The sequence below is a fragment of the Martes martes genome, assembly GCF_963455335.1.
Source record: "Martes martes genome assembly, chromosome: 4".
NCBI classification, from domain to species: domain Eukaryota; kingdom Metazoa; phylum Chordata; class Mammalia; order Carnivora; family Mustelidae; genus Martes; species Martes martes.
The window spans coordinates 191,089,347-191,111,278 of record NC_137891.1 but is presented as its reverse complement, the minus strand read 5'-3'; the positions used below and the strand labels follow the sequence as shown (position 1 = coordinate 191,111,278).

Here is a 21,932-nt window from a genome sequence, read left to right as displayed (position 1 = left end):
CCCCCTGGGTCCATGCTGGCGTCTTAGGACTGTGTATCTGTGTCTATGAGTGAGCGTGGCCCTTATCAAGGACTAGGGAAGCCCCAGATTCCCCTGGCAGGACCTCACTGCAGCCATGGGGCTCGGTCTCCTGGGGCTCTTCCTCTCCCAGACAGAGAGGGGCCCACCCCCCACTGTCCACCCCTGCCCCACAGCAAGGCAAGGGGGAGTTTCCACTGTGGAAGATGAGAATGGAACTCTGGGAAGTAAGAGTGCCGGATCGGGTGTGTGCAGGAAGGGGCCTGGGCAGCAGGTGTGGACCCAGCCCGAATCCCTCTCCAGGCCCCCCCCACCAGTGGGATGGTGCGGCTCTCCTACCAGCTGGGCCCCGATGCCCCCGAGCTGTTGGGGGCCAGCTTTGGCTTCCTCGAGGGGCCCTTATGCTGGGTGTGTGGCTTCCTGTCCTGCCAGGTCACTGAGGGAGGAGCCCTTCCGTCAAGCAGTAAGGCCCTCGTCCCTCTCGGGGCAAGGCCTGGGCTTGGGCTGCCGAGGTGGCCGAGATCAATAAGTTATTAGCACCATTCTGTCAGCTGTAAAGTGGGGATTGATTGGCCTCTCGCTGCTGCCGCACTTCCCCGGCCTGATAAAAATGACAGATTAAGGGAATAAGAGAAAGGAATTAGGCTCTGGGAATTAGGCTCTGGGAAGCCTGTCTTGCTGAGGTGTCACGGCAGGCCTGGTTCACAGAGGGGGTAGCCCTCACCCCACCCACCCAGGCGGCCTCCTCAGGTCGGAGAGGGGGCGAGACCACGGGCTCAAGCCCGGAGGCCAGCACTGTGGCGGGCCCGGGAGACCAGGACATCTGCTGGGCTGTTCATCAGACACCCCATCCCAGGCCTTGAGCTCGGGAAAGAGGGATCGGGGGCTGGGCTGGAGAGAGGCTGATTTGGGGAGACAGATGAATATAATTTGGAGGGAGGACACAGGAGAGTTGCCCCCCCCCCAACCACTGTGGCCAGGCTGTATACAAGATGAGACTGTTCTTGTGCCCTCAAGTGCTCAGAGCCCAGCAGGCAGGCGGGCAGGTGTGTGACAGGCAAGGCCAGAGTGCTGGCTCAGGCCTGCCGGGGGCAGGGAGGCGTGTGACCTAGGTGGAGGTGCCCAGGAGTGGGTGTGGCAGGGGTGCCTGATCTTGGGGGCCTGCCTAGCAACCTCCCTGAGTGGACAGAGGCTGGGGTCCTCACCCTTGGGAGGGAAGGTGACTTCCAGGCTAAACCAAAGCCTCCGGCTCCTCTTTGGCAGAATGATCAGGAGGGCCTGAGAACGTGCACAAGAGACCAGTCTGGCTGGGCAGGGGCAACAGGGCACCTGTGGGCTCCTGAGTTGCCACCTGACTCTACTGCCACAGATCTTCCATCACATACATACATACCCCAAAATCCAGGATCAGAACCATCCCTTGACCTATCCAAACCCTGGCAACATGTCCTTTGGCTGAAGGCCTGGGTCCCTGGACTGGAAAAGGCTTTGAGTTGCCCGGGATCCAAGGGCACCTGGGCCATGATGGGTTAGATTCTGGGCTGAGCTGGGGCTGGCTGGGACTGAGCCCTGGACTGGGTCCCTCTCGGCCCCTGGACCTCCCAGCCTCCATCCCCTCCAAGCCTGGAGATGCGTGAGGGGACTCACTCTATCCTCCCCGACAGGTGACCTGTCGGGCAAGAGGCTAGGCCGCTCCCCCCACAGCAGCGGCGACTGCCCATTGGAGAAGAAGGCGCGGAGCAAGTCACCCCAAGGTGGGAGCTCAACTTGGAGGCGGGGGGACAGGCCACAGAGGAGGGAGGGGGTAACTTAGACCCCATGCAGGGCAGAATCGGCCCAGCAGCAGGTTCTAAGAGGGGAGATCTTGCCTTTCGTGTAGCAGCATCTGCAGGAGAACCCCTCACCTTCTCCCCAACACAGAGGCTCTGTTGCTGCCAGAACCAGGGCCCAGCATGGCCCCTGAGGACCACTACCGCAGGCTTATGTCTGCCCTGAGTGGAGCCAGCACCCTTGAGGACCCCCAGCGTCTCTACCACCTGGGCCTCCCCAGCCACGGTACGTGCCCCCACTCTAGAGCACCATCCCTTACCGTGTCTACCCGTGTGTGCTGGGCTCCTGCTGTCCCTGGAGGCCTCTGCTCAGTCTGGCAAGAGGCCCTGGGGTCTGTGGCTGCTGACACCAAGACTGGGTCTGGATGTGGATCTGTAGGCCCCTCAGCACCCATTAGCCCCTTGTGGGTGGGCACTGAGGGGAGACTCTCCTCCTCCCTCTGCCCAGGCACCCACTTGTTTGGGTAGATCTGGGGGACCCCCACCTGCATATCCCTACAGTCCACCCCCACCATCTCCCACAGACTCTCCAGCAGGGCCAGCCCTCCCTTGGGACATGCCAGCACAGTCATTTCACAGATGAGGAAACTGAGTCTGGGATGAGCCCCAGTGAGAGTGGAAGGTGGGGCCTGAGCCAGGCCCACCCACCCCTCTCCAGTACTTGCAGCCTCTCGTCGTCCCCCGGTCTGTCTGCTTCAGCTGCCGTCAGGGTGGTGTGTGAGATTGTGCTGGACACCTCACCTGGCGACAGCCTGGGTCTCTGTGCGGAAGGCGCCAGGAAGAGGGAGGCAGTCAGGCTAGGATATCCAGAAGGCGGGATGGGGAGCAGCTAGGACGGGGCCAGCAGGACCTAGCTGGCTGGTGCTCCGGAGAGCCCCAGCGGCGGGGTGCAGTCCCTGCCCCACCTAGCTCCCCACCCTGTGCTCGCTCCGTCCTTCCTGCCTCTCACGGACACACCTCACCCACCCACCATCCGACACCCTGACCAGCTGCACCCTAGCCTGCAGACCCCAGCCCACCGTGCTGCCCCCAACTTGGCTTTTCCGGCTGGAGGTGGGTGAGGAGTGCTGGGAAAGGGGGCAGGATTTCTTCTCCTTACACAAGGCACTGTCCCCCAGGGCAGTCAGGCACCGAGAGCCTGAATAATTCACCAAATGTTAATAATTTAAAAATCTTCCTTTTTAATTGCTTTCCCTGCCCTGCCTGGGGCCCGCTCGGCTGGCCTGCGCGGGGGAGGGGGCGCCGGCCACCGGGGAGCAGCGCCGGGAGCCGGGCTGTCAATCACGGCTCTGCGCCGCCGCCCCCGCCCGCGGAGCCGACTGTAAATAACCGAGGCCGCCGGGCGGGCGCGGGGGCGAGGGGCCCCGCTGGGATCGATGCAGGCGGCCGCGCCGGCTGGGCTCTGCGGGCTGGCACCCGGCCCGGGCAGGACCCACCTCCGCTTTTCGGGTAATTAATTTATAAACAGGCGGCGGCGGCGGCGGCGGAGCCTGCACAAATGGGGGGCTGCGGGGGGGACTCGGAGGCCCGGCCCTGAGCTGCACGGGGGACCCGGACGGGGAGCAGAGTGCTAGGCGCCTTGAGCGTGCACTGCGTGTGACCCAGAAGGGGGTCACGGGGCATTGTCAGTACAGGGTTGGAAACCCATTCCCCCTCCTCCGGGAGCAAGCCTGCGCCCCCAGTCTTGGGTCTTTGCACAACCCCATCCCTCAGGGCTCCTGCAGCTCTCCATAACCTCTGAACTCCTGTCAATATCGACATTCACGCACCACAGAGCCCCTGCCTTCAGAGCCTCTCCCTCCCTCCCACTGCATTCTGGTTACTGAAATCCCCAAATCGCTTTCAAACCTTACCTGCCCCACCCCGGGTACAGGCGGGTGCCTCCCAACCCCCATTGCTGACACCATACAAAGCTAGTTGCACTGTCAGGGTCTGGGTCTCCCGGTCCTGTGGCCTTCGGTTCATCTTTCTGTTCCCACGGCCAACGGGCAAGGGCACTGTAAGGATGTGCTCTCGTGGGCTTCTGGTCTCCTGGGTGTCCCTCGCCCAACAGGGTTGGGTTGTCAGAGACCTGGGGTAGCCTGGCCTCTGGGTCACCACTGACCCCCACCCCCCCACTCCCAGATCTCCTCAGAGTCCGGCAGGAGGTGGCAGCAGCAGCTGTGAGGAGCCCCAGTGGCCTGGAAGTCCACCTGCCCTCATCCACGGCAGGTCAGCGTCGAAAGCAGGGCCTGGCTCAGCACCGAGAGGGCACCGTGCCAGCGGGCACCCCATCCTTCTCAGAGAGGTACTGGGGTGCCCACATCAGAGAGGCCCCCATCTTCTCTTTGCCAGTTTCTTGGACACAAAACTGGGGTGGGCCTTTCAGAAACCTCATACCTGGTTTCTGCAGGTCGCGTCCACGGCCTGCCCCTCCTTACCTTGTCACCTGCCTTCAGTCGTGCACTCTCTTCTCCCCCATCGTGGCCACACGCTGCCATGGTGCTAGAGTGCACCAGGCATGGGGCTGGCACTAGGTTCATGGTCTGCAGAAAGGTCCTGACACCCGCTGAGCTGGCCAGAGGTCCAGAACACTCCTGGAGTAGAATATGTGGGGGTGACCGCCCCTCTGGGCAGGGTGTTAAGGGGGACTGCCCTTTCTGTTGAGCAACCGTGGGGCTCACTGAATCCAGGTGCCCCAGAGACAGCTGAGGGCTTTGCTCCCCCAACAGGTAGGTGAGAGGCTGACGACAGACTGGGGGAGTTCCTGGAGAGTGCGGTGCGGAGGGGGACAGAAGGGGGGAGCAGGGCGAGGTCTGGAAACCCTTAAGTCGGAGAGCTGGGACAGGGAACACACACACACCAGCAGTACCGCACCCCCCCCCCCCCCACCGCGCGCGCGCGGGCGCCCCGCTGGTCCACCTGCAGAGGCCAAGGGGTGAGCGAGTTACGGGGCGTAAGGGGCTGGGCAGCTCTCCCCGGTCTCCTGCCGGGCGCCAGGGTACGCCCCCCCAAACAACGCTGCCCCCCCCCTCCGGCCTCCTCCCCCGAGCGCTATTTGCAGCTAATTGCGCCCCCCACCCCCCAGCCGCACAGGGTCCACCGCAGGCGGGGAGGCGGGGACCCGGCGCGCCCCGCGCGGTAATTACCGCTGCAGTCGCCGCCGCCCGCCGGGTCAGCGCCTCCGCGCCGCCGCGGAGATTAATTGGCGCCGCCAGCCGGGGGCGGGGGCGGCGCACGACCCGGAGTCGTAACGAGCAGCCGCATCGACCGCCCGCGGGGCCGGCAATTAGTAGAGGCGGCGGCGGCGGCGGCGGCGGGAGGGGAGGGGGCGGGGGCGCGGGGCAGTTCCGGGAACGGAGGGGGCTCGCGGGGACCAGGCCGGGGCCTGCGGCGCGCACTGCTTACCGCCCTGTCGTCCACAGGGAGCTGTCGCAGCCGCCCCCCTTGCTGTCGCCCCAGAATGCCCCGCACATCACCCTGGGCCCCCACCTCAGGCCCCCCTTTCTGGGGGTGCCCTCGGCCCTTTGCCAGACCCCAGGTGAGGAGTGGGCGGGGTGGGCGAGCTCTTTGTGTCCTAAGGGGCCGGTGAGTGAGCCTGCCGCGAGGCCGTCGGAGTGGGTGCCTCCGGCTTCGCCGGTGACCAGCCCCGTGTCCCCGAGCGCACACCCATCCCCGCCCCGCTGAAGCCAAGGGCGGACCAGGTGGGCTTGGGCGGCCGTAGACCACTCGGCCACCTGGCCTCGTGGTCTGTCCCCCTCCCACCAGGTTACGGGTTCCTGCCCCCTGCCCAGGCGGAGGTGCTCGCCCGGCAGCAGGAGCTCCTGCGGAAGCAGAACCTGGCCCGGTAAGTGCGGCGGCGACCGGTGAGGCGAAGGCGGAACTGCCGAGCTGCATGACCCACACGACTGTCCGCTTCCCCTGGTCCAGGCTGGAGATGTCCGCAGAGCTGCTGCGTCAGAAGGAGCTGGAGAGCGCGCACCGGCCGCAGCTGCTGGCACCCGAAGCCGCCCTGCGCCCGTCCGATGGCGCCGAGGAGCTGCAGCGGCGCGGGGCCATGCTGGTGCTGAGACACAGCTCCGCGCCGCTGCTGGCCCTGCCCCCCCAGGGGCCCCCGGGCCCCGGCCCGCCCACCCCTCCCCGGGAGCCTGTCCGCCGCGCCCCTCAGAAGGGGGGCCCCAGCCCGGCTTCAGCCCACTGCAGTGAGTCCAAGGAGACCACCGGGGCTGGGCCCTGGGCACAAGATGGCTCTGAGGACGAGCCCCCCAAGGATTCAGAAGGAGAGGACCCTGAGTTGGTGGCTGCTGGGGGCCAAGCCTCAACTGGAGGGGCCAGCCCTGAGGGGAAGGGGCTTCTCTCAGGGTCCATGCTGCCCCCTCCACTGCCTCTGGGCTTACCCTATGCCGTCAGCCCCTACTTCCACACAGGTGGGCATCCCCCCTCCAGGCTTTCGATCCCTCCATGGGGTGGAAGAAGGTCAGCCCCCACCAGCACCTGGGTCTTAGGGAGGACGTCCATGGGGAGGGGGGAAAAAAATCCCTGGTAGTCATCAATCCAACATCTCTGAACAATTTGGGCCAAGCTCGATAGGCCTGGGTGGGAGAAGAGCGCGCTGGCCATAGTCCTAGTAATACCACCCCCCAACCCAGGCACCATGGGGGGACTCTTCATGGATGGGGAGGAGGCCACAGCCCCCGAGGACCTCAGCAAGTGGACAGTGGACGATGTCTGCAGCTTTGTGGGGGGCCTGGCTGGCTGTGGAGAATACGCACCGGTGAGGGGCGGGAGTGGACATACACCTTCTCAGTTCTCATTCCCCACGCCCCTTCCCACCCCAAAGCTCCCCTCCTCAAAAACCACGTGTGGGGAGGGGAAAGGGTGCTGTTGCATGGGTTCCCCACCCCCCGCCATGTCAGTGCTTCTGCCTCCAACATACGCATATACCCAACGCGCGAAGATCTTCCTTTCGTTTGCAAGTTTCCCCAGCAAACTACACCAACAGCTTCTCTCTGGAAAGCCATGAGGCAACCCCAGGCACTTGGCCCTTGGTGGACTGGAGGGACCCAACAGGGTGGGCAGGCACTGGTCCCAGCACTCAGGCCCTGACATCCCCCCACCCCAGGTATTCAGAGAACAGGGGATCGACGGGGAGACCCTGCCCCTGCTGACCGAGGAGCACCTCCTGACCACCATGGGGCTGAAGCTAGGGCCTGCTCTCAAGATCCGGGCCCAGGTGAGTGCGGGGGGGGGGGGGGGCGTAGTCTCCAGACAGGGGCCGGGCAGCACTGAGGCTCTTTGTGGCTGTAAGCCACCGGTCCAGAAGTCCCCCACCCAGGCCCGTCTCTCCACAGGTGGCCAAGCGCCTAGGCAGAGTCTTCTACATGGCCAGCTTCCCTGTGGCTTTGCCGCTGCAGCCACCAACGCTGCGGGCCCCCGAGCGGGAGCTCACTTCTGGGGAACAGCCCCTGTCCCCCACAACGGTCCCCTCCCCCTATGTGGGGGGGCATCCGCCTGCTGGCCGAGCCTCTCCCAAGCAAGAGAACGGAACTGTGGCTCTGTTCCCAGGGCCTGCAGAGCCCCCCCAGCCTCTGTGCTGAACTAGTGGGTGAGCGACCCTGCTCCCCAACCCTCCAGTGCCAGCAGCTCTGATGCAAAAGACCTACCCCACAGCTTCCTTTCTTTTTGATTTGGATGCAAAGACACAAAGAATTTTTTTAAAGGAAATGAGAATTAAGAGGAAAAGAGTTTCCAAAACTTTCTGGGGGTGGCCATAGAGCCAGGTGCAGACAGCCTGGGGACCCACACCTGAGCCCAAGCACAGGGACTCCACATCCTGGGTACCTGCAGACAGACCAAAGAATGACGAAGGACACAGAGGCGGCCCATCATGCCACACTGGCGGCGGCCGTGCCCGCCAGCTCTGTCTGGAACTGGGACTGCTCCTGGCGAGCCTGTCGGCAGCCTGCGATTGCGGCAGAGGTCGGGGCAGAGTGCCGCCCCAGATCAGCTCCTCTCACGGTCTTGATGCCTCTGACCCAACACTGTGGGGGCGCAGCGGTGGACACGGGCTCCACAGCTGCCACTGCAGGGGTCTGCACAGGGCTCGGTACTTTCTGGTCTTCCGTGTTGGAAAGATAAAGCCCTGTGCACCATCGACTGCCCTTCCCCCCACCCCGGCGTGGGCCCCGACCGCCAGGCTCAGGGCCGGCCAAGAAGCTATGTGCCCGACGGCCCACTGAGTTGGGAGCCGTGCGCCGCAGTCCCTGCAGGTCCCCAGGCTGGCGGCCCTCAGTCCTCCTCGGAGAGCTGGAGGTCTTGCAACTCATCCTCCGGCCCCTGGGCCAGCCGCCGCAGCTCCCGGAGGCCCAGGCCCGCCTGCATGTCCGGGCCTCCATCTGCAGGGAGAGACCACGGCTACGTAAATTCCACTTGATCAGGGAGAACCCAGCCTTGGAGATTACTCATCACTAACTAATCAGAGCCCTAATTAATTTATTGGTGCCACTGTTACTGGCTGCCAGAACCAGTGGGAACGGAGCAGCTGGCCTGGTATCCCCAAGGAGCGGTGTGGGTCCAGCTTAGAGCTATCCTCCCACCTGACCGCCCTGCCTACCTGCCCCGCCACACCCGTGACACCCTTGGGCTCCCGGACAGGCAGGCTCAAAGGGCCACAGCAGCACCCCTCACGCCCGGGAACCACGTACCTTTTGAATTGCCGGCTGCTTCTCGGCTGCGACAGCTGCCCCCCTCCTCCTCCTCCTCGTCCTCGTCCTCCTCCTCTTCCTCTACCCTCTGCCAAGCTCCTGGGGACCCAGGCATCCCTGGGGACCAAGAAGAAAAGCCCATGGGAGTGGGCCCGCCAGCAGGTGCTCACTGGGGGCAGTTAGTAGAGGAGGCTGGGCCAGGCTCACAGCCCCACACCCATCCACCTTTCACTCAGGCCCCTTTTGGGCAGGTAGAGAGGATTCGCAAGTGCCCAGAGTGAGAGCGAGGGAGCAAGGTCTGGGAACACGTGTTCCCATGCCAGGAAGCCCTCACCTCAAAGCCGAGCGGCAGAAGGGCCCCCGCGGACGTGAGCAGTAAGGTGGGAGCCGGCACCCTCCTCTGGTTCCATGAGGTGGCCAAGAAAGCCTTCCAGGTCCACCATCCCCTTCCCCACAAGGAGCTCAGGCCCCTACCGGTCTCTGAGAAGTCCATGGTACTGTCTTCCTCATCGCTGTCCAGGTCAAAGAGATCCTTAAATTCCACTCGGTCTTCATTCTTCCTGTCTCCCACCTTCCGCCGCTTTATCTCTGGCAAGTTCAGATCTTCCAGCTGGCAGGACCCAGAGCAGGAGGCGAAGGTCATCAGGAGGCTCTGAGAGCCCACCCCAGCCCAGTCTCCAACCTGCCCTGCTTCAGCCCCAGGAACCCCCTCCGCCTCAAGGGTTAGCCCTAGCCGCGGAAGGCCACATCATGCGTCACATGGCAAGAATCCTGACCCCGGTTGCTGTCTCCCCACCCCTCGCATTTCCAAAGGCTTTATCCGAGTGTCCCGTTCCCTCCCCCCGTCCCCCTTCAAGCGTTGCCTCCCAACCGGTCCCCCACACAGAGACTCTGTTTGGCTACTTTTCCAGCCGACTCTCGGTCCACACCACCGGACAGGACTCCTGGACAGCCAGGCAGGAGAGGAGGCCCCGACCACACGCTGGCCACACGGTGCGGTCAAAGGTTCAGTCACGCCCACGGGCTGGAGGCCCGGCTGCAGCCCCTCACCTTTCTGCCTCCAAATCTTCAACCATCCATCTCAGAAATGACAGCAGACCCACAGTGGTAGCGCAGGGACAGACACTCACAGGCATGCCACTCGGCATGAAGCTGTCCCCTCAAGTCACACCATCCCACAGCCACTGGCCAGGCCCAGACTTAGAGGCACAGCCCCTCCTGTGGCTCCCTGCCTCAGCTCCTGGTGCCAAGGTCAGTCCAGCCACTCACTCCCCCAAAATCCCCAGCCAGTGTGGCCTCCAGTGACCTCCTCCTGAAGGTCATGAGAGAAGCCCCCCCCACCATTACCCAGCTCTGCATGACATGTGCCCCTTCAGAGCTGCCGCGGAACGGGCTACAGCTGGAACACAGGCCCCCACTCATCCTGCCGACATCGTCCCTGGGACTGTCCCCTCCCACAAGCCCCCTTCCCCACTCTGGTGTCACAGGCAAGGAGCTGGATCCCGGTCTCAGAGTAACCCAGTGGGCCATGCCCACATCCCCCTCCTCCACCCCCGGCAACGTCCCCTGCAGACACACCCGCTCTTTGCCACTGATCTCGAGCTGGATCTCTCGCTCCCTCAGCTTCCGCCACTGGCTGTAGTACCTGGTGAGCGGGGTCCCTTCCTCTCGGGTCTGCTTCTCCCAGGCATCCTGCGGGGAGAGGTTCGGGATCAGTCCCACCCTGGGCAAACCTCCAAAGCCCAGCCCGGCCCTGACCGGTGCCCTCAGACAGTGCTGCCCGTCCCCCTCCCGAACTCCCAACTGACCACTGCGTGCTGGTCAGCCACGGCGAAGGGGGCCCCCTGGCGGCGGCTGCAGATGTACTCTGCGTTCTCCTGCACCTTCTCCAGCAGCTGGCGCAGCTGCCGGCAGTAGTTGGCCACCTTGCACTCCCGGAGGAAGGACTTCAGCTGCGGAAGGAAGAGGGGCTCGGTCAAGGTCCAGACACAGACCTGCTCTGCACCCCACAATCCGTCTGGGCCACACATGACCACAGGGAGGTGACAGGAGAGCAGGGAACATGGGTTCATGTGTCGCACAGCTCTGGCCATGGGGAGCCCTAGTGCACACTACCTGGGGAGGGGACCCAAGTCCACACACCAGACTTGGGGTGGGGGGGGACGCTGCACGATCTCTGGTGCCTGGACCTGTGGGGGCTGGAGAGCAGACGGCCCATCCCACAGGCCAGGCAAAGACACGGCAGCAGCAGTGGGGCAGCACGGGGCTACCCTCCAGGTCAGAGGCCACCCCCAGCCTGTCTCTGTAAATAAAGTCATACCGATGCGCGTCCAACCTACTCACTCACGCGTTTCTGTGGGTTCTTGGTACAACGACTGGAAAACCTGAGCAGCTGTGAGAAACCCCATAACTGTGAAGTCTAGAACACTTACCATCAGATTCACCAGCAGAGTCTGCAAAGCCCTGTTCCACATTAGGACCCCTGGGACCTGGAGCCCAGAAATGAAGGCTTGCAGACACAGCCACCCCTGTGTCTGGATGCGTCTCCAGCCAGTGTGGCTCTGGGGAGAGCAGCCCGGCCCAACTCACCAAACAGGCCTCCGCCTGTGCAGGTTGTTTCTGCCCACCAGCGCCAGACAGGGACAGGCAGTGCCACCTGGCCCTTTCCAGGAGAGGCACCTGCCTCCATGAGATGGAAAACATCTGGCCTGAAAGCACATGGACCTTCGACAGAGGCTAGGCTTGGCTCCCGGCCCTGTGTGGCGGTGACAAGGATGCCTCCCTCTGGTCACTCCGTGAATGGGGAGCTGAGCCCACCAAGCAGCTCTGTCTGCGACATCGAGGGGTCTGGGAAGGGACGGTGGACCCCGACGGCGGGTACACACCTGCAGGGTGGCGGGCAGCGCCAGCTCAGGGAACGAGATGCTGTGGGCCTGGCTGTGCAGGTACTCCAGGAGGAGGTCGTACAGCTGCTCCACCAGGCCATCCTGGAGAAGCAGGGCAGAAAGGACAAGGTCGGGGCTGGGGAGACGGGAGCTCCGCACTCTTGCAGAGCGGTCCGATGTGTCCACGTACTCTGCAGGGTGGAAGCTGGAGGACGGGACCCCACAGCCTCCCCAGAAGCCACGCTCACACTCAGTGTGGCTGAGGCCAAGGAACACCATTCCCCTCCCGTCCCAAGAAACCCGGGAAGGTCCACCAAACTCCACACTCATCTGACCCCTGCCACCCTACACACTGACCTCAGTGCCCTATGCCATCCGGCTGGGACCCCCACCCAAGGCATTTCCCCACGCCCCTCCACAGGAGGCCAGCCTCACCCGATACGCCTTCTCCTGCAGGTTGACTTTGGACAGCTTCAGGATCACGGTGAAGTTGATGGGCTTGGAGCTCATGCGCCCCGGCCTCCTGTTGAAGTCCACCTGCTGGAAAACCTGTCCCAAGGCCACATCAGCCTGGCCTGCTCTGCCTCATGCCCCACTGGGTCACACTCCACCCATACCCTGGGTTACAGACCCACTGTGGAACCAGGGACAGGCAGCCACGTGCAGTGCCAGCCCTGTGGGCCCCCACACCCCCTGCCATGCAGCACTCTGGCCTCCGAGGCAATCGCTTTATCCCCGACTGGGGCTCTGGCCGATGGGAACAGGACCAGGAGCACACACATGCCACCGACTCCTTCCTAAAACTAGGTCAAGAAGCTGTAAAAATCTACATCTAGAGACCAAAGAACCTGCACACAGCCACGGCCACCGCAACGCTCTCCCCCTGTGACTGCACCCCCAGAGCCTTGGGCCAACCCCAGGGCTGCGTGCCCAGGAGGACCGCCGATGAAGGTCTGGGGAGCCACCACTCCTTCATCCTCCACAGAGACCACCGGCTGCGTCCATCACTCTCTGCGTCTTGGAGAAGCCCACCCTGGGTCCAAACGCTGAAGGCTGCAGGGTGCCCTGGGGCAGCAGAGTGGGAGCCGTGCCCGCCCAGCCCGTGCACAGAGGTGATCCAGGATGGTGTCCTGAAGGGCACGGGTGGCCAACACAGAAGACACCACAGCGCCGGGGATGATGGTTCCCAGCCGAGATCAACGCTACCCAAGGTGAAAAGCACCCACGGCTGTGGCAGTAACAGTGTCTCCCGAGGGGGAACACCAGCATTCTCGAGCCTGGCTCAGCCTGAGGTGGCGCAGGGACGGGGAGGGGGGCTGCTCTCAATACCCCTTCCCACCCACCCAGGAACGGCAGGGCAGAAACTGCCTCCTGACTTGTTTTCTCTGGAAAGGAGAGGCCTGGGTGTGAAGGGACGTGCCCCGCAGAGCTGCGGCACGCTGAGGCAAGGGTCAGTCCGTACAAGAGCTGTGAGAGGAAGAAATCAGAGTAGAAACCCTCAGGGGCTCCCTTCTCTCTCCTGCTTGGTAAAGAGACACAGAACACAGCCCTGGGACCACAGCACACCACACTGAGACACTAACCTGGCCCATCTCGCGGTGGGTGGCACTCGGGCCTCTCTAACGGGGAGATGTGAAGTCCTAAGCATACAGTGGGTCCAGGCCTCGCCCCTAGTGGGCTTCTGGGCTTCAGTCAGACCACCTTTCAGTACCTGAGCTACACGCACATGCAAGCATGCAAGGACACACACACGTGCGCGTGCACACACGTGTGTACACACAAACGCACACAGGAGCGTGCAGGAAAAGAAATGCAGCTTTGGAATCAGACCGAGGCTTCTGGCCCAGCTCGCCTGCTCACTGTACTAGACCGGACAGACCCAAGCGTGTCCTAAAACCAGCATGGTCAGGCCAGCCCTGCAGAGCAGCAGTCCGTGTCCTCACGGCCACTCCCGCCTACCAGCACACAACACAAGCTCTGCACAGAGCCATGCCCTCCCAGAACCTACTCTACAAATGAGAAAACCAGCACTCTGGAAGCACCATATCTCAGAAGAGACAGTCCAGAGACAGCAAGAGATGCCTCCGAAGACAGCCCAGAGGCACCGGACCACCCCGGCCCCGCGCCCCCCACCCCAGTCCCCGGTGGCGGGCACCCTCTCACCTCCAGTATGAAGGGCAGCACTGGGATGAAGGTGCCGGTGCTCTCCGAGAGCCCCGTCAGAGCGCGCACACAGTGCATGCGCAGGGGATAGAAGCGGGCGGTGGGGACCAGCCTGGGAGTATGGGAAAGCAGGGGTGAGCAGAGGCCTGAGCCTCAGAGACCCCCACAAACCAGCCTCCCCCTTCTGGCCTGGCTGCCCATGACCCGTTCCCACCCATGGGGTTCTAACCTCACTTCTGTCGGGGTGGGTGGGCACACCTGCCCCTCTGACTCCTCCAGACAGAACACAGCAGAACAAAAGGCCCCAACTGACATCCTGGTCTCAAGGACCTGCCTCCTCACTCAATTGTCGGGGTGAGAGAACACCCCAAATGACTTCTGACCTAGTGTCTTTTTCTTTTTTCTTTTTTCAGATTTTATTTATTTATTTGACAGAAAAAAAGATCACAAGTAGGCACAGAGGCAGGCAGAGAGGCGAAGGCAGGCTCCCTGCCAAGCAGACAGCCCGATGCGGGGCTCGATCCCAGGACCCTGAGACCATGACCTGAGCCGAAGGCAGAGGCTTAACCCACTGAGCCACCCAGGCGCCCCCAGACTTAGTTTCATTTTAATGCAGGACTGCGCCATGCTTGGAAGGCCCCCCTTCAGGAGCTCAGGGGCGACCCCTCCTGGCCAACAATGGCAGCCACCTGGCCTCCTGCAGCTCCTCCAGGATCCGCCCTGGATACTGACCACAACTCAAGAGTCACAACCACACAGCCCAGCTCTGTCCAAAAACCAAATTCCCTCCAAGGGTACTTACCCTTTTCTACCCAGCATCACCTAGAACGCACCAGCCGGGGACACTGGGCCACAGACCACACCACCCACCCCCGTACTTCCTCAGGCGCTGCCCAGTAACAGACCCGGGGTCCAGGGATGGCCCACACCCTCCCAGAGCAGCAGCTCCTCCTGGCCGTCCAGGATGCCTCCCCTTACAGCGAGCCCGACCCCCACAGCAGCCCACGGAAAGCTGGCCTCCCTCGGACCTCAGGGCAACCGCACCCAGCGGAACTCACTTGATGCAGCCGATCACCACCTGGGTTAGGGGGTAGACCAAGGGCCGGAGGGCCTCCCGGGGGCAGAGGGTGCCGAGTGCGCGGCACCACAGGCACAGGCAGTGCACAAACTGCCAGTTGTACACAGACTGGTATGTCTCCTGCACACAGAGCGAGGGCCATCTCCAGCTCAGCACGGGGCTCCCGGCAAGGCCCTGCTCTTCCTCACCCACCAGGTGCACGGGATCTCAGCCCACCTGCCCAACCTCAGCCCCCCTGCCCGCCGCCTATGCCCGAAGCCCCCACCAGCAAAGGCCCCGATCCCAGACACATGCTAGGCTGTCTCTCCTGAGAGACTGAGGCTTCCAGGAGCCCTCAGGCCCTCAGCAGGGTCAGGCTGGGGCCATCCCTCGCCCCACAGGCACACCCACACACCTTCTTGCGCGTGGTCATGGCATTGCGCAGGTGGATGGCAAGCTGGCGGATGTAGAGGAAGGCGTGCTGGTAGGCGACGCTAGTGTCCAGGGCGAGTAGCTCGGTCAGGGTTCGCTGCATGAAGCCGATGAGTGGAAGGGTGCTGGGAGAGGTGAACTTACAGTTCCTCACGTATGTGATGTACATTTGCTGCCAGGAAAGACCCCAGTTGGAACCACCTGAGCTCCCAGGGCCCTAGGTACCCAACACCCAGCTCCAAGCCACCGCCAGACACCTGGGCCTTTCCCTCAGAGCTGCTGCCTTGGCGGGAGCCACAGTCTGGCCATGTCTGCTGCAGACCCCTCCCCCTACACGCCGCCTGCCCCTTGGGCCCTGTGCTGCCGCTCAGCCTCCACACCGTACAGCCACCAATCTCAAACCAAGTCTGCAGTGCCGAGAGGAGGGGCGCACAGGTGGGGAGAGTGCCAAGGGGAGAGCGCAGCATGAGCAACTGAGAAGGGGCAAGGGCACCACGGAGGGACTAGGGAGCAGGGAGGCAGAAGAGCCCCAGCTATGTGCCAGGCCTACACAGGGGTTTCTAGAGGGACTCCATGTGGGACAGGCCATCCAAACTTGAGGCCGAGCGGCACGGTCCCCGCCCTCTCCACACCCAATGCCCTCATCCACTGAGGGAGAGAGGTGTGCGGAGTAGCCGATGTGGAGCCGCAGGCGTTCAAGAACTCCCATCCCTGCCACAGTCCCCAACTCCTCATGGAGGGAACTATGACGACAGCGTGGGTGAGCCCAGAGCCGCAGTGCCAACAGACGGCACCAACCACAAAGGCAGCTCCCCAGCCCTCAGGCCAGCACTTCCAACCTAGACCCTGATGGACAGACTCAGGGGCACCAGAGGCAGAAGCCCTGGGCCCGCACTACCTTGAGAACAGGACTCAGGAAGACATCCTTCTTATGCCGGCAGACCCTGACGAGGACCAGGAAGGCCAGGACACGCAACGTCTCCTCACCTGTGCTCCACAGGACCACCATCCTCTGCAGAAGGCAAGATGTCACTGCCCACCCCAGCCTCCCCAAGCCCAGCCAAAGAGCCCCGTGGTCACTGCTGGGAGACAGCCCTTCCCGAAGCACCCCAGAAGAGAACCACTCAGAACTCAACTCGGGGGCAAGGAAAACGTAAAACCCACCCCGCAAGGCGGTAGCACGTAGCACACGAGAAAACAAGACTACGTCTTGCTTCGCTCCTCGTCAGAGACATCAGAAAGCCGCCGCCTCGCGGGACTGGTCTTGCAGCCCCAGGAGCAAAGAGCTGATGGAGACAGAACCCGAGCGGGGGTAGGGTGGGGACGGGCACACGAGAGGGGCACGCTGGAAGGGCAGTGACGCGCACCCCCACCACTCTGGCACAGGGAACAGCCGGCTGACCTTGAGCAGCAGGCGACACTGCTTGGGGAAGGTCAGGTAGTAGGGCACGGAGTTGCTGACATGTTGCAGCACGGCCGCTGCCACTGTCGCCTCGGCCACGCAGGCCACCAGCTGGGGAAGCAGGAGAGCACCGTGAGGCCCCAAGCCCACGCCCATCTGGGAAACAAGGGAGGACTGGCCCACCAGACAGGGCCAGGCCCCGTGGAGCACAGCAGGCCCTCTCCCCTCTGGAACCACACCTGTATAACTGAGCTCAGGTAAACCTTGATGTCCAGCCGGAGCTTGCCCCACAGTGGGCTTCCAGACGGGTGCAGCACCCTACAGAGAGACCAAACCCACAGCCATCTGAGTGAACCCCCACAATGCACTTTCTCCCCAAATCCACCACCCTTCCTGGTGACTGCTCTCCCCATGCAGCGGCCTCCTTCATGCAAGAGTCCATACCTGGCCAATGCCAGCCCCACCCCTACCTGTCTGTTGGCTTCCCTGCCCCCTTCCGACAGGGCCACCTCACAAAGCTGCACCATCCTGATCACGTGTCTCACCCTGGCAACTTCCACCAGACCCAGATACTCCTGTCTTCAGGTCCGCCACCGCCCCAAGCCTCCCTTTCAGAAGGTAACGCAGGACCCTTCCCTGGAGCCTTCTTTCTGGCGTCTGGGGATAGTCTGACCCTTCAGGCCCTCACTACCTCCTGGTCACGTGGCTGCATGGCCCTCCCAGGCAAATGTGCCTCCCCTTTTGCCAAAGGTCTGCTGCTTTTCTCTGTCATCTGAAGACTCTTCACAGCCTCCTCTGCTCGGTCTTCCTCTAATATGGGACTTAAGGTTCTGAAACTCAGCTGTGAAAAGGCACCTACCTATATGGGCACACACGCCTCCCCAGACCAAACAGCAAAGGAGTGGATAAGATACTCACTTAAAGAAAAAGAGATCACAAAAGAGAGAATCCCAACCTAGAAAATTAGTAGTGCAAAGCCAAGCGCACACTCTGGGCCCCCTAAAAAATTGTGGGTAGAGGATGTACCTTCTTAGAAAGAAAAAAGAAAGGAGGACAAAGCCACCCAACTGGCCCTGAGTGCCCAGCCTCTCGCAGGAACACTGCAATGCGCCTGGCTCTATGTTCATTCGACATCCCTCTGTCCTGGTTGGGTCTAGAGAGGACCCCTAGATTACAAGGCCTCTGCCTTCCCCAATGCAGGGGCCTGACCACACCTCCCTACCTCCCCTCTTCCCTTTCACCTGCTACTGTCCTTTGGGACTTTTCCAAACAGCAACTTCTGGAGACAGCCAAAGAGATCGCGAATGCAGAAGGTGACCAGGGCATTGAACACTACAATGAGGGGACCACAGATGCCATTCACAGTACAGAAGATGGAACAGAGAGCCTGTATCCCACGTCCCCTCACCCCAGCTCACCAGCACTGTCCGTGACCTGGAATTTGCTGGCTTCGGCACCTTCCTGGTCTCCTTGGGTGGTGGCCACAGCAGCTCGGAATGCCTGCACAACTTCGTGGAATAGCTTTGGAGTCAGGTGAAGCTAAAGGGGTTAAGAGGACCCAAAATGTTGGGGGGGGGGGTGTAGTGAGCTGTGTCAGACAGAGCATGACGCAACCAGAGCTCCAGAAACCTGCTCTGAACGAGAAAGGTGCCCCTTGCCCGCACTCTGAGATGTGGAGCAGCGGCGGAAGCCCTGTTATGAAGACACACGCAGGGAACAAAGAGAGGAGTCCAAAATGTTCCTGGAAGGGAAGGGAGCCTGGCTCAGGGTCAGAGGGGAGAGGCGGAGGGTCCGAGATCCGGATGGCGACCTACGACAGGTGGTATCCAGAACTCTCCCTTCTGCCCTTTCCTTTTCCCACAGAAACCAATGCAAAAGCCTTGGAAGAAGGGCTCCGGCTCCCGTGACCGACAAAGGCACAGAGAGTACGTCCTGCCCACAGTGGATTTCAGGCATCGGGGAGCCCCTGAGAGGGAAGCTGAGGGGAAGAAAGCAGAAGGGCCCCTGAACTCTCTGACCGAAGGACAGAACGCAATCCTGGAGCCTCTTAGCACAAAGAAATGTGCTAAGTAGGATTCCAGTGCCAATGCTCAGAGAAGGCCTCCTCCCAACTGCACAGATCCGAGTCACTGCAACGAGGCCAGGGCAGACTCCTTCTCAAGCAGGTGGCGGTGGTGTCCAACTGCCCACACCATGCCGCGCCTCACCTTTGCCGCCTGCTTCCATCCCTCAACCATCGCAAGGGTCACAGGAGCAGAACCCCTCTTCTTCCCCTTCAGTCCTTGGGGGGTCCCACCCTCATCCGCATCTTCCTCCTCCACGCTGGCTTCCTGTACCAGACAGAGGGCCAGGCTAGAGCAGGGAGCAGGGGCCCTAAGTGTGCCCCTGCCCCCACCAGTCTGGCCTAGGCCCTCACTTCCAGCGTGTCCGGCAGGGAGTGGAGCTGGCCCTCTTCGTCCTCCGCGCTGTCTGAGTCACTGAAGTCCAGCAGGCTCTGGTCATTCTCCTGCAGGAACTTGTAGAACTCGGGGTCTTTGTCCTTCAGCCGAGAGAGCTGGTCCTTATGCTCAGATGCTCGACCTTTATGCCGGCTAAGAAGGTGGGGGTCATCAAGCACAACGGACGGGCGCAGCCCACAGGGGTGGGGGCAGTGGGATGAGGCTTCTTGGCCTCCACACTGTAAGCCTGCCAGCCTCCATAGAGAAGCTACAGGGCCTGAACGGCTCCCTCCACAAGGGCTGCGCACAGCCAACGCAGGGCAGTTTCCAGGGTCACGTTCTCAGCAGATCCCCTCTCCCCTAAACTCTGGACGCACACATCCGACAGCCTCTCTATACGCGCTCCAACACCTGCATGTCAAACCCAATGCCTACAACACCGCACCCGGGATTCTCCTGAACTTGCTCTGGCCACACTCTGCTCCACCTCCCGTATCACTGACCCGACCTTTCCAGGCTCTCAAGTGAGAGACGCCGCTCTCTCTACCAGCACGCAAAGTGCCGTGAGCTCTCCCCAGCAACACCCCTTCAAAGCCCTCATACCGTCTCTCCACTTTCCCGCCTGCCACAGTGGTCTCTCCCTATCTCTGCACCCACCACCTCCAAGCTATTCTCAACACAGCAACCCAAGGGACCCTGTGTGTTCTGTGTCTTGTGACATGACCTCACAGCTCAAAACCTCAGAGAGCGTCCCGTTTTACCGGCATGTCTCATAAGCGGCCTGCGAGGTCTGACTCCATCGTCCTTTCTCCAGGGTCACCTTCTCCTCTCCCTGTCACTCCTCCTTTCTAAGACTTGCCCCCACGTCAGCAGCTCCACCGCCCCTAATCCCCGAAACACCCAAACACCACAGCATCCTTCCCCCGTCTGCGTGGCCTCCTCCCTCAGGTCTCTGTCCAATGGCCAGCTCCTCAAAGGTCCTTCTGCACCAACAGCAACAGAAGCCCTCGCGCCACGCTCCCTATTTATCCAACGCCGTGTTCTCCTTCGCCGTTTGCCACACTTAGGTCTTCTGGCCCTAACCACGCCTCTGGGTCACCCGGGCTGCGGAACCTCTTCCAGACCGAAAAGGGACCCTTTCCCGACGCACCAGTGGACGCCTGAAATACGGGTTGTCAGGCGCCTGGGGGCTCCGTCGGTGAAGCGCCTGCCTCCGGCTCAGGTCGCGGTCCCAGGGCCCTGGGACCCCGTGCGGGATCGAGTCCCGCACGCGGCTCTCTGCTCAGCGGGGAGCCCGCTCCCCCTCCCCCTCTCCCCTGCCCGTGCTCCCTCTCTCGCTGTGCCTCTCCCTGTGCCACGTGCGTGACTATCGGCTCTCTAACGAGGTAAGAGCGTAAACATAAAAGGAGGCTCGTCACAGCAAGCGCTGGAAGAACGGACGAGCCCAAGGTCTGCGGCGGGGTCGGAGGTCCCCGGCCCCCATCCGCGTGACGGGCCAGGACAGTGGGAAGGGTTGGGCCTCACGTCCGTCCCGTGGGGGACGCTCCCCTCACCTGGACGAGGGGCTCCCGCCTGGCCCATCCCGTCTCCGGTCGGATCCACGCACCGCCCCCGTCCCGGCTCCCGCGGCTCCTTCGGACTCGGATTCCGACTCAGAATCGAAGCCCGAAGCCAAGAACTCGTCCACCGTCAGCTCCGCCAGGCGCCTGCGGGTTACGACCGCCGAGTCAGGCCTCCCCGCCGGCCCGGCCCGCCCCGCCTTGCTGCACCGGGGACGCGGAGATGCCCCAGGAGGCACCGGAGGGCCCCACCGGTCCTCGGGCCCCATCGGTCCTCGGACCCCCGACTCACCGCCTACCGGCCCGCGCCGCCGCCATCGCCGCGCGCCCGCAGCGTGCGCCCCACTTCCGGCCCCAGAATGCCGTCCGGCAGCCGCACTTCCTCCGGGCCGGCCCCGCCCTCGGCCCCGCCCCGCCGCGCCCCACTGGTGGCTCTAAGTTTCTCCAACAGAGGCTCCGGGGGCATCCAGGCGGGAGGGCACGTTCACCTCCTCTGTGCTCCGGGCTCCCAGGGTGGCCGGCCGGATGGAGGCTAGCGGCGGGCGCAGGCCGGACTCAGTCACGGCTCCCGCACACGCCGCTGAGTGTCGGGCTGTCGATCTCGAAAGTCGGGCAGGACTGCACGGGATGGAACGCTGACCTGCCGCTCGCAAATCACCTACCCCAGGGAAGACGAGGCCCGGGACCTGGGGCCCCCTCTCCCCTGCTGCCCACAGCCTCCCCAGAGCTCCAGAAGCACGTGCCTGGAAGGGGGTCAATGCACAGACGCCGGACGAAATGCGCCCCGGGGAAGACACTTGACGGACAGGACTTCTATGCAAAGAGCTCTTACAAATCAATAATAAAGAGCCCAGCTTCGCAGGAAAAGCAGGCCAGCCGCGTAGGCAATGCCATAGGTGGGCAATTCGCCGAAAAAAATGACGCTCTGATGCCCAGGCCAGTCTCGCCTGCATCGAATGAGGGTCAGAATGATGAGAGTCACTTCTGCTTCACCGGACAGGCCACAGCGGGGGCGGGGGGCAGCGGTCAGATCCCGGAGCTGTTACTGAAGCCCGTTTGGCCAAATCGTCCGGGAAGTACTGCGCCTGACCCTTGGGTCCTCCGAGTCCTCTGCCGGGAATTTGCCTAAATCCACAGTGTGGGCTGGGCGGGAGCGGCCACTTTTCCTCTGCCCTGCCTGTGGAACGGCGGGTACAGAAGCCCAGAGGCTGGAAGGCTGCCTTGCTAGACGGGGGTGGAAAACCAGATGATGCCCTCCTACCCCCACCCCCCTAAAGGGCAAGAGTTTGCGGGCCTGGGACGCCCGATCCCACAGGCTTCTTGGGAGCAGCCGTGACTCCTGGCAGATCCCCCAGGCCCTGCGCCCCCGCCCCACCCCCGCCCCCGCCGCTGGCGCCCAGTCCAAGGCCTGGTACTCGTAGCGGTTCACGGAGCGAACCCAGCGAAGACCAGCCGGGCACACTGGC

General features: G+C 62.9%; 2 protein-coding genes across 4 annotated transcripts in view; one reads left to right on the top strand and one right to left on the bottom strand.

The window, feature by feature from the left end:
* Positions 1–9,072, top strand: part of SAMD11 (sterile alpha motif domain containing 11) — a gene marked incomplete at its 5' end in the record, with an annotated part of 21,696 nt that extends 12,624 nt beyond the window's left edge. Inside the window, 9 exons of one of the 2 annotated variants that reach the window (XM_080802400.1) lie at positions 1,683–1,772; positions 1,939–2,073; positions 3,972–4,134; positions 5,252–5,367; positions 5,595–5,673; positions 5,757–6,253; positions 6,476–6,600; positions 6,949–7,059; positions 7,178–9,072. In XM_080802400.1, coding sequence (XP_080658526.1) covers positions 1,683–1,772; positions 1,939–2,073; positions 3,972–4,134; positions 5,252–5,367; positions 5,595–5,673; positions 5,757–6,253; positions 6,476–6,600; positions 6,949–7,059; positions 7,178–7,423 — 1,562 coding nt within the window. In that variant the 3' untranslated portion in view covers positions 7,424–9,072. Of the gene's footprint in view, positions 1–1,682; positions 1,773–1,938; positions 2,078–3,927; positions 4,135–5,251; positions 5,368–5,594; positions 5,674–5,756; positions 6,254–6,475; positions 6,601–6,948; positions 7,060–7,177 lie in introns of both variants that reach the window. The other variant, XM_080802401.1, reaches the window with a different exon arrangement.
* Positions 7,511–21,932, bottom strand: NOC2L (NOC2 like nucleolar associated transcriptional repressor). Of its 2 annotated transcripts, none has more exons than XM_080802403.1 (19): positions 20,955–21,932; positions 20,461–20,613; positions 18,886–19,060; positions 18,677–18,799; positions 17,888–18,008; positions 17,711–17,801; positions 16,709–16,787; positions 16,470–16,580; positions 15,966–16,079; positions 15,051–15,239; positions 14,637–14,776; positions 13,579–13,690; positions 11,851–11,964; positions 11,416–11,517; positions 10,339–10,482; positions 10,109–10,222; positions 9,005–9,140; positions 8,531–8,647; positions 7,511–8,221 (listed from the first exon to the last, which is right to left on the bottom strand). In XM_080802403.1, exons 4-19 carry the CDS (start codon positions 18,704–18,706, stop codon positions 8,115–8,117), a joined length of 1,821 nt encoding a protein of 606 aa, XP_080658529.1. In that variant the 5' UTR covers positions 18,707–18,799; positions 18,886–19,060; positions 20,461–20,613; positions 20,955–21,932; the 3' UTR covers positions 7,511–8,114. The 2 variants fall into 2 exon arrangements, with proteins under 2 accessions (XP_080658529.1, XP_080658528.1); XM_080802402.1 differs by lacking the exon at positions 20,955–21,932 and adding an exon at positions 20,759–20,883.

What these genes read in the sequence shown, in the direction of transcription:
- NOC2L (XM_080802402.1), bottom strand. Translation starts at nt 20,784, where the DNA reads ATGGCGGCGGCGCGGGCCGGTAGGCG. An exon ending in CATGGACTTCTCAGAGACCG is followed by an intron (nt 8,648 to 9,004) that starts GTAGGGGCCTGA and finishes CTTGGTCCCCAG; the next exon opens with GGATGCCTGGGTCCCCAGGA. An exon ending in AGCAGCCGGCAATTCAAAAG is followed by an intron (nt 8,222 to 8,530) that starts GTACGTGGTTCC and finishes CTCTCCCTGCAG; the next exon opens with ATGGAGGCCCGGACATGCAG.